At 28.8% G+C, this 11237-nt stretch overlaps 2 protein-coding genes across 2 annotated transcripts; both read right to left on the bottom strand.

Annotated features, from left to right (window-relative positions):
- Nucleotides 1-208: 208 nt before the first annotated feature.
- LOC136778420 (uncharacterized) lies at nt 209-3609 on the bottom strand. Its single transcript, XM_066735237.1, has 4 exons — nt 3389-3609; nt 2898-3185; nt 1486-2218; nt 209-1162 (listed from the first exon to the last, which is right to left on the bottom strand). Exons 1-4 carry the CDS (start codon nt 3553-3555, stop codon nt 860-862), a joined length of 1491 nt encoding a protein of 496 aa, XP_066591334.1. The 5' UTR covers nt 3556-3609; the 3' UTR covers nt 209-859.
- A 3487-nt stretch (nt 3610-7096) lies between these two features.
- Nucleotides 7097-10375, bottom strand: LOC136778446 (uncharacterized). Its single transcript, XM_066735278.1, has 4 exons — nt 10157-10375; nt 9676-9966; nt 8363-9083; nt 7097-8055 (listed from the first exon to the last, which is right to left on the bottom strand). The coding sequence occupies exons 1-4, from the start codon at nt 10321-10323 to the stop codon at nt 7756-7758; spliced, it is 1479 nt and encodes a 492-aa protein (XP_066591375.1). The 5' UTR covers nt 10324-10375; the 3' UTR covers nt 7097-7755.
- Between the last annotated feature and the right edge of the window lie 862 nt (nt 10376-11237).

Consider the following 11237-nt stretch of genomic DNA (forward strand, 5'->3'; position numbering starts at 1 on the left):
TTAAATCCTGGGCCCACGATCCGAGAAATCCTTGAGATCTAATTTTGAGAAACATACAGTTGACAAAATTGTGAAATTTTTCGTTATAATCGTACAATTATTCGTAAAATATTTCTTTGAACTGAAGATTATTTGATTGATTTTTTAAATGTGACAAAGGTTTTAAGAAAAAAATGTGCTCTACTGATGAAAACATGTAAAGGATTGTTTTACATTCACAATTTATTTTGGATGATAAATAATAAATCAAGTATAAATAAAATTCTATAATACAGACGATAGCATTCACATCCCCTTCCTCCATCCTCTTTACTCTCTCCTTCTAGCCAATGCATAAGACAAAATATAAAACTATTCATTCGCTCTTCTCTTCTCAACTACACAAGACTAAATATTGAAACTATATAGCCTTACTTAATTTAGTCATTTAATTTGCACTAGTGAAGCCTATATTGTTTAGTTTTATGATACGTGTAACGCTTATATTCCAGAAATCTTAATCATTGTGAAATTTTGTGCTTTATTCCAACTATATAAAGGGATGTGTCACATAAACACTAAGAAATTTTGTTAAACATTGTTCAGCTTATAAAGAATTTTTTCACTAAAAATTAGGGAACCGAGTGTTTCTGTCATTGCTGTGAAATTATTAGTGTTAGTGTACTAAAAGATAAAACAATTTTCTCAAAAAACGCACATGTCAGCGGTAGATATAATGAATTATATATTTGCTAATGAGAATATTAAATACAGCAACGCTATTCACATTTCAATTGAGTAAAAGAGTGAAAGGATGTTGTAGTATAAAAACATTCGATTCTATCTATCAAAATGGTCATAAAGTATGCGCAAATATTATTTATAATGTAATTTCCGTTCTTTTGCGTAAATCCATATTATCCAAAATACTATAGATCTTAGAAATTATGTGAAATGTTAATTCGGGATTATGACTTTGCCTTAGCATTAATAATTTCTCTAGAGATTTAAAAATTATTACCACCTGCATCTTAAGTTTAGCAACTTCCAAAATGCTTCTTTTATCATAAGATGCTTGCATATTCTGATAAATTTCCATGCATTTCTTCACATTAGCTAATGCTTTTGGATTTAAAATCTTAAAATCATTGATCAATTTGTTGACTCTATCCATAATATTTTCCTGAATTATTAGAAAAAAAAAAGAAATGTAAATCAATCATTTCTTAAATTAAAACAATCGACTTATAAAAAATATACGTCTGCTAGAGGTACAAAGGAGTTTGTACGTATAAAAATTCATTTATCTCTAAACTTATAAGAAGCAAGTATCAACTTTTTGGTTATAATCCTTCAAGATACAAATATAAGGAAATTAAAAAATATTTAATGTAACAAATTGATATCTCTTATAGACTTATAAATAAATCCATTTTTATGATCACGCTCCAATGCACCTTAGCGGAAACTTTACATATTATAGATATAAAATTATTAAAAACTTACAATCTCTTCAATATCTCGGTCATCTTCGATTATTTGGTAATAATTTCCTATTCTGATTCCGTTTGAATCACAGTTGGTTTCTTTCAAAAATTCGCCTCCATATATAAGATCCAAATAAACGTTTTCAGACTTTGTGACGTTGTCGCAACATTCTTTCCACTTGAGAAAAATGTGATTAGAGTAAATAGCACATTCACAGCGGACTCCCAGTCTTCTTGCGATGCTTTCCAATTTTACACTGAATCTTAAGTTTTCTATATACAATGGAAACCTATGTTCTCTATGATATTCAATTGAACTCAAACCGCCAGCTTTTGATTTTAATAAAGTAGCACGCAATGCTTCTACGATTCTTCTACCGTCGATATAATTCCATTGGATACCTTCAATCACGTTCTCACGCCAAAAGTTCAGTTTTTCCTTTGATACAGAAAATATAGGATGTTCGGGATACGTTTTTTTCAAGTTTAACATCGCATTATTTGCTGCGCGGTCGAAATATTTTGACCAGCTTTTATTGGATTTTTCGATACGTTGGTTTGACCATTCAAGCGCTAGCATACTAGATTTGTCTAGAGTTTGCCTTTCTGGCGGGAGATCCAAGAGTTTCATCCATTTATTTGTTAAATAAATTTCCTTCATATATGTTTCAATTTGGAAAATGTAATCTCTCTTATCCTTATCAAGAGTACTTAAATTATAATCATCAAATTCATCTATTATATAATGATAACTGCAAACAATATGTTTCAATATTTTACCACAAAAATTAAAACTTCTAAGTCTTATGGGTCATTTCACAAAAAGATATATATGTTTGAAACAGGGCATACATTGTCATACAACCTAATGCGTCACAAAGAACCTATAATTTTCAAACATTTGACATTTTTAGTATTTACTAAAATTGTTAAAATATTGTTTTTAACCAAGTATGAAATTAAAAAAATGTTCATTTTACAACATACAAGTGTTCTCGAGAAATCTTCGGCCAGTAAAATATCTCGATAGCGATGATGTTAGGAAAAAGGTTTCGTAAAAAATTTAAGATTTAAAAAATTTTCTATTTACTGTGATGTGATCAGTTTTTCCAAGGGAGGCATACTGAATACTAAATAAAGGTAGCTTTAGTTTTCGAAATGCAGCCCCAGATTAATTTAATGCATATTTTATCATTTATTTCGAGTGTATTTTTAAAAACTTCATATTTTTTATTTCAATAGTAATTTTCGGAATATTTTACCATTCTAAGACATTTTGAAAACCATTTTATATATGATTTATTCATTGCTATTAAGTGTATTATGATTCACGATTTATATTTTAATCTTGTACGTGTTTAATAAAGTTATTATAATAGTATAACTAACTCTGACATATTTAGAATTAATGTAATAATAAATTTATCTTACACTGTATTTTCATCAATTTCCTTAAGTTCTCTTACAATGAGCTCGATGATTAAAGGCAATACACCGTTGTCAGTATCAATTAAATTAATTAATTTCTCATCCCACATTTTGGTGAAAGGACCTGAAAACATGCTTGTAGACATATAGTTTTTCCCTAAATAATCAGAATCAATTAATTGTTTTAATTTCTTGATAGACGTCAGGCTGTCCTCCCACAACTTTTTCCAACAAACAACTGTATTATCGAAAATAACATAATCTTCGTAAAATTCTCTCATCCAGGTCCATCTTTTAAAAAAAGTATTCTAATTATTTATAAAATTAATCACATTAAAAAATCTAGTCTAACAAATATAAAAATATTATTAAAATATTCTAGACTAAGTATGTGTCAGTTTTAAACAACCAAATTTGGGGTTTATTAAAAATTTACTTATCTAGTCCTATCTCCTGATTGAGTAAATATATACTTAAAATATTTTACAACTTACCTCTGGAAGTATTTTTGTTTCCACACATTTTGTTCGTTAATCATATCGTTCAATTTCTTGCACGTTATTGACAAATTTAAAACATGCACAATTGAAATATCATTATATCTTAATATAAACCCAATCAATTCACTGGGTAAGTCTATTATACAAACATTCGTTGACATTTTAAATAATTTGATCAAATCTTTATCCTTATAGGGTTCAGTTCAAAGACGCAACTGCTTGTGAGACTGAAGAATAAAGAATGGACCTCTGGTACTGCTATGAAGTACCGATATTTGTGTTGGTGTGTTGAAGTGTCAACTAATTTTCTTAGAATACGCACGGGTAAACAAAACATAATACGAGCTGCATTCAGTGGTGGAAATATAAGATTAGGCTAACCTTTTCAAATTCCTATTGAAGAAAAAAAACAAGCAAGATATTGAGGTGCAGTTATAATATTCTGATTGGAAAAAAAGAAGATTATAAAGGAGATGAATTTTATTTTTGGCATAAATACAGGGTGTAACAAAACGACCGAAAAATGTGCGGAAAGGAAAACTTGCAAGACGTAAGTTCGCGTCCAGCCATGTCCTAATAATTTTTCTTTTTTTTTCAGTAAAAATTGATCGTATAATTATAACTTATAATATTTTGAAATTTTAATGCAAATTGAAGTGTACAATTATTCACGCGGTTTAATTTATTCATCCTAAAATTTTTTCAACCAGACAGAAACGCGTTAAATGACCGTTGATATAGAAACGTTGATTTTGGCGACATAGGCCACGCTGTTTCAATTATGGAAAATGCGTTAAAAAATTACGTTGATTCAACGTTTTTGGTTTTATATATTTGGTAACAATTGAAAGCCATTTAAAGAACGTACATCGAATAACAATTCCTGCTTTGTTTCTGTCTTCAATCTGCCTTCAGAGACTGTACTGCAGACTCTGTTGTAAATCTGCTGAAAATCTGCGCTCAGGTTTATGTGTACAGATTCCACTTTGTTTTTGGCGCCATTCTGCTGAAAGGATAGTATGTGCAGGTTCTGACGGCAAATATCAAGTCAAATAAATTTATATCTACTACCAATCTGACATCAGAGATTGCAAATTCTGTTGCCAATCTACAGCCAATCTATATACAAAATGTTATCTGGGACACTAAAAAGCTATACTTCGCAGCAGTTCCAGATAAGAGGTCTATCTATGCTTTATTCTTCAGTATTGCGAGCAGTTGCATCGTGGAACGAAACGGTATAAGGATAAAAATTTGAACAAATTATTAAAAATGTCAAAGAAACTGTCTATAACAGACTTACCCAGTGAATTGATTGGGCATATACTAAGATATAATGATATTTCAATTGCTGATGTTTCAAATTTGTCAATGACGTGTAAGAAATTGAACGATGCAATTAACGAGCAAAATGTGTGGAGACTAAAATATTTTCAGAAGTAAGATTCAAGGTATTTCAGATAGTTACTTAATCACGAGTTAGGATAAAATATTAAAATTTTAAGAAGCGATAAAGTTTTTAGTTCGAAGCTCACGGACACTTACTGTAGAATATTTTGATAATATTTTTGTATTTGTTAGACTAGATTTTTTATGTGAATAATCTTATAAATGATTTAAATACATTTTTTGAAAAGATGGACATGGATGAGAGAATTTTACGAGGATTATGAGAATATCGATGATACACTTGTTTGTTGAAAAAAGTTGTGGGAGGATAGCTTAATGTCGATCAAGAAATTAAAACATTTAATTGATTCTTATGGTGCAATGAATGTATATAGTCCTATAATTGGAGATTCTCGAGCTCCTTTTATCTACGAATATTATAATTAATTAACTAACTTAATTGACACTGATAATGGCGTATTACCTATAATCTCCGAGCTTATTTTAAGAGAATTTGAGAATATCTTTAATCATATGAGGTAAGATAAATTTATTATTAAACTAGTTCTAATTATACATCAGATAAATATACTCGTTTAACAAATTTATTAAAAAGCTACAAGATTAAAATATTATACATGAATCACACAAAAAAAAAATCTCAAAGAGGCTTAAAATAGTAAATTATTTTGAATATTACTACTGAAATAAAATATATAAAAGAAGGTTTCAGATAACACTTGAGATAAGTTATAATATATACATGAAATTAATCTAGGACTCAATTTCGAAAACTAAAATTATCATTATATAGTCTCCCATAAATAATATGATAACATCAATAAATATAATACTTTAAATCTTACAAATTTTGTTTGAAACATTTATTTTATTTTTATTGTTATTGAAATATTTTACTGATCGAAGTATTGTTGAGAACCCTGTATGTTATAAAATGAACATTGCTTTATTTATTTTTGAATATACTTGTTTAGAACTAAGTTCTGAGTATTTTTGTATATATATATATATGTATCGACCAGAAAATTCCAAATGTTAGAAAATTACGTTTTCTGTAACATTTTAGTGTGTATGAGATGCATGCTGTTTTTAACATTGTATAACTTATCTCGAGTGTCTTCTGAAATCTTCTTTTATATATTTTATTAAATGTGTAATTTTCGAAATATTGTACTATTCAAAGACTTTTTGAAGCTTATTCTGTATGATTCATTTATTGCCTTTTTTATAATATGATTCGTGTATAATATTTTAATCGTGTAGTTTTCTATAATAAATTCCTTAAACGAGTATATTTAACTGATATGTTTAGAACTAATTGAATAAAAAATTTATCTTACCTCATACGTTTAAAGCTATTCTTAAATTCTCTTAAAATAGCTATGAGATATAGGCAATAAACCATTATAGCGTCAATTAAGTTTGTTAATTGATTATAATATTCGTAACTGAAAGGACCCGAAGAAAACCTCCAATTATAGGTATAAATCTATTCATTGGACCATAAGAATAAACTAAATATTTTATTTTCTTGATAGACGTAAAGCTGTCCTCGCACAACTTTTTCCAATAAACAATTATATTATCGAAATCCGCGTAATCCTCGTAAACTTCTCTCATTCAGTTCCATCCTTTAAAAAAAGTATTCAAATTATTTACAAGGTTATTCACATTAAAAATTGTAGCCCAACAAATAAAAAAATATTATTAAAATATTCTGAACTAATTAAGTGTCTCCGAATTTTAAGCAACAAAATTTGGGGTTTATTAATAATTTACTTATTTAGTCATATCTCCTAATTGGGTAACTATTTAAAATATTTTAATACTTAAGTATTTTTGTCTCCACAAATTTTGCTCGTTAATCACATAATTCAATTCCTTGCGCATTATTAATGATTTTAATACAGGAAAAAACGAAATATCATTATACCTTAATATAAAACCAATCAATTTATTAGGTAAGTCTGTTATAGACACGTTCTTTGACATATTTAATAATTTGTTCAAATCTTTATCCTTATACCGTTCAGTTCAAAAACGCAGCTGCTTCTGAGACTAAAGAATAAAGCATAGACCTCTGACACTGCTGCAAAGTATCGATTTTAGAGTTGATATTAAAATGTAAACTAAAAAGCACTTGTAAACAAAAGATAATGCATTAGTCCGGCATTACGCGGCGTTACTTAACGTGCTAAAACTTTAGAATCCTGGGCCCACGATCTAAGAAATCCTTGAGATCTAATTTGGAGAAATAATACAGTTTGAGACACCTGTGTAATTTTTTCATTAAAATCGTACAATAATTTGTTAAATATTTCTTTTAACGAAATGTTGTCTGATTAATTCTTTGAATCTGACAAAAGGTTAAAGAAAAAAATTCTGCTTTACTGATAAAGAAAGATCTTTTATTTTTGGTAGAAAAATACAGAAAATTGATAAAATTAGGGAAAGGATTTTTTTTCTTCACAATATTTATTTTGGATGATAGATAATATATAAGATTTAGATAAAAGTATAATAAAATATTATAATATAAATGGTCGCATCCTCCTTCCCCTCTCACCATTCTTTCTAATCCCCTTGGCTTATCTTTAAAACGAAATATAAATCTATTTTCTCGCTCTTCTCTTCTCAACTACACAAGACTAAATATTGAAACTATATAGCCTTGCTTATTTTAGTCTTTAATTTTGCACAAATGAAGTCCAAATATAATAGATTTATGATACGTGTAACGATTACATACCTGAACTTTTAATATATAATTATAAAACTTGATGTCTTATCGCAACTACAATAATGAATTACATTTGATAAGGAAGATACTAAATACAGCTGTGCATTTCGTATTTTTATCGAGAGAGAGAGAGAGGAAAAAAGAATGCTAAGGTATAAAAACAATTGAATTCTATTTTTTCAAATGGCCATAAACTGTATGCAAATATTATTTATATTTTGATTTTTTTCATATTGCTTAAATCCAACTTACCAAAAAATCTTAAAAGATTAGACATTGTTTTATATCCTAAGTAGTTTCTATCATCTCCCTTTTGCATATATAACTTCTCCAGAGACTTAAAAATTATTGCCGCCTGCATCTTAAGTTTAGCTACTTCCAAAACGCTTCCCTTATCATAAGATGCTTCCATATTTTGATAAATGTCCATACATTTTTTCACATCAGCCGCCTTTGAAGTTGTAGTCATTAAAGCATTTATCAGCCTATTGAGACTAGTCATATCCTTTTGCTGAATTTTTGGAAAAAAAGAAAAGTAAATAATTTTTTTTACATTATAACAATCGACTTATAAAAAATAAACGTCTGCTAGAGGTACAAAGGAACTTGTACGTGTAAGAATTCATTCATATAAGAGATAAGTATCAACTTTTTGGTCACGATCCCAAAAAGTACAAATATCAAGAAGATTATAAAATATTTAAAGCAACAATTTGATATTTTTTATAGACTGAGAAATAAATCCGTTTTTATACTCCGCTCCAATGCATCTAAGCGGAAAATTTACATATTACATATATAATATTATTAAAACTTACAATTTTTTCAAAATCTTGGTCATCTTCGATAATTTGGTAATTCCCAATTGTTATTCCGTTTAAAGGACAGTTGGTTTCTTTCAAAAATTCTCCTCCATATATAAAATCCAAATAAACGTTTTCAGACTTTGACTCGGTGTCGCAGTATTCTTTCCACTTGAGAAAAATGTGTTCAGAGTAAATAACACTTTCACAGCGAAGGCCCAACCTTCTTGCAAAACCTTCCACCATAAAATTGAATGCTAATATTTCTGTAGAGAATTGTAATTTACGCTCTCTATATAAATTTATCATTTCAGTATATGGTTTTAGCATCGCCATACGCAATGCTTCAACGATTTTTCTACCGTCGATATAATTCCATTGGATATCTTCAATCACGTTCTCACGCCAAAAGTTCACCTTTTCCTTTGACACGGAAAATAGCGGATGTTCGGGACACGTTTTTTTCAAGATTATCCTCGCACCCTCTGCCATGCCGTCGAATATTCTTAATTGTCCTTTATTGGACTCATTGTATTTATTGGGACATTGATCGGACCATTCAAGTGCTAGCATACCAAATTTGTCTAGAGTTTGCTTTTCTGCAGGGAGACGTAAGACTTTCATCCATTTATTTGTCAAATCAATTTCTTTCATATGTTTTATAATTTGGTCAAGATAACGGAACTTCATCATAAAGCGAAAATGAGATACATCAGTTTCCATCAAAAATTGAGTCCTGCAAAGAACATGTTTTAAATATTTTACCCAAAAAATTAAAACTTTTAAGTCTTCTGGGTCATTTCACAAAATTATAGAATGTTTGAAACAGCATACTTTGTCATACAACCTAATACGTCACAGAAAAAGTAATTTTCTAACATTTGGAATTTTTAGGCCGATATATATACTAAAATGTTCAGAATTTAGTTGTTAACTAAGTATATGAATTAAAAAAATGTTCATTTTACAACACAATATGTTCTCAAAAATCTTTCGTCCAGTAAAACATTTCGATAACGACGAAGTTAAACAAAATATCTCGGGAAAACATTTAAGATTTTAAATATTTTATATACTGATCAGTTTTTCCAAGGGAGACTTGTTGAATTCTAAATAAAGTAGTTTTAGTTTTCGAAATGCAGCCCCAAATTAATTGAATGCATATTTTATCATTTATGTCAAGTGTATTTTTAAAACCTTCATATTTTTTATATCATTAGTAACTTTCGAAATATTTTACCATTCTAAGACTTTTAGAGAAGATTTTTATGTATGATTCATGCTTAATATTTTAATCTTGTAAACTTTTAATAATAATTTTGTCTTACTGTTTATTGTTCGCAATTTCCTTAAGTTTTCTTAGAATGAGTTCGGCGACTAAAGGCGATACACCGTTATCAGTATCAATTAAATTAGTTAATTCATTATAATAATCATAGGTGAAAGGAGACTGAAACATTCCGATTTTAGAATGGCGTTTATTTCTTGCATCATAAGAATCAACTAAATGTTTTAATTTCTTGATAGACGTAAAGCTGTCCTGCCACAACTTTTTCCAACAAACAATTGTATCATCGATATTCTCATAATCCTCGTAAACTTCTCGCATCAAGGTCCATCTTTTAAAAAAAGTATTCAAATTATTCATAACATTAAAAAATATAGTCTATCAAATACAAAAATATTATTAAAATATTTTGAACTAAGCGTCTGTAAACTTCCAACTAAAAACTTTAGTGTTTTTTAAATTTTTAATTATTTAGTCCTAACTCTCGATTCAATAACTATTTAAAATCTTTTAAAACTTACTTTTGAAAGTATTTTAGTCTCCACACATTTTGCTCGTTAATCATATCGTTCAATTTCTTGCACGTCATTGATAATTTCAATACATGAAAAAACGAAATATCATTATAGCTTAATATAAAGCCAATTACTTCACTGGGTAAGTCTATTATACACACATTCGTTGACATTTTAAATAATTTGATCAAATCTTTATCCTTATAGGGTTCAGTTCAAAGACGCAACTGCTTGTGAGACTGAAGAATAAAGAATGGACCTCTGGTACTGCTACGAAGTATCGATATTTGTGTTGGTGTATTGAAGTGTCAACTAATTTTCTTAGAATACGCAGTGGTAAACAAAAGATAATACGAGCTACATTCAATGAACGAAATATAAGATTAGGCTATCCTTCTCAAACTCATATTGAAGAAAAGGGATAAAAACAGGATGTTGAGGAATCGTCATGTGGGGTAACTGTCTGCGGTAGGTAATTGTGCAAACCCTCTGATTCTTTGAACTGAGGGTGTTAGATAGCGGCCAATGAGGTAAATTAGATGTACTTTGGAGAAGAATCAGTTTAGGTATACAGAAGCAGTCTGGTGTACGGTGTATTTATTTCTCATTAAAATAACGAAAATGGAATAGTCCAATTTAAATTTTCCTGTCATGACAAATAGAGTAGCGCCTAAACTTCAATGAAAATTAAAATAGGTGTGTGATTCTTATGTCGGCAATTAATTTGAAAATAATATCTTGCAACAACTATAAAGCTACAATTATTACCGGCATAGTTTTGGGCATTTCTGTCATATTTGTCATACTGGGGTAAGTGTACGCACGTGCATATATATGTTCATATCTCTTAATCTCATTCTTTGTTGGTTTTATTAGAGTTATTCAATGCAATTTGTTAATAAATCGATCTCGAGGGCTCGTTAATAGTGATTGTGTGTAGATCTAGCTTTAAATATACAATTATTATGTGACTTTTTCGAAGAAAAGTAGATTATTATGAAGATTTGTGAGTTCTGTTGAAATAATTAATTTTTTGTGGATATTCACATCTTTAGAACTTATGCTTTCACCTTCTCAACGTGTTCTC

The sequence above is a fragment of the Prorops nasuta genome, unplaced genomic scaffold, assembly GCF_024137725.1.
Source record: "Prorops nasuta isolate Cenicafe-Biocafe unplaced genomic scaffold, Cenicafe_Pnas_1.2 PNAS00014, whole genome shotgun sequence".
In the NCBI taxonomy this organism is placed as follows: domain Eukaryota; kingdom Metazoa; phylum Arthropoda; class Insecta; order Hymenoptera; family Bethylidae; genus Prorops; species Prorops nasuta.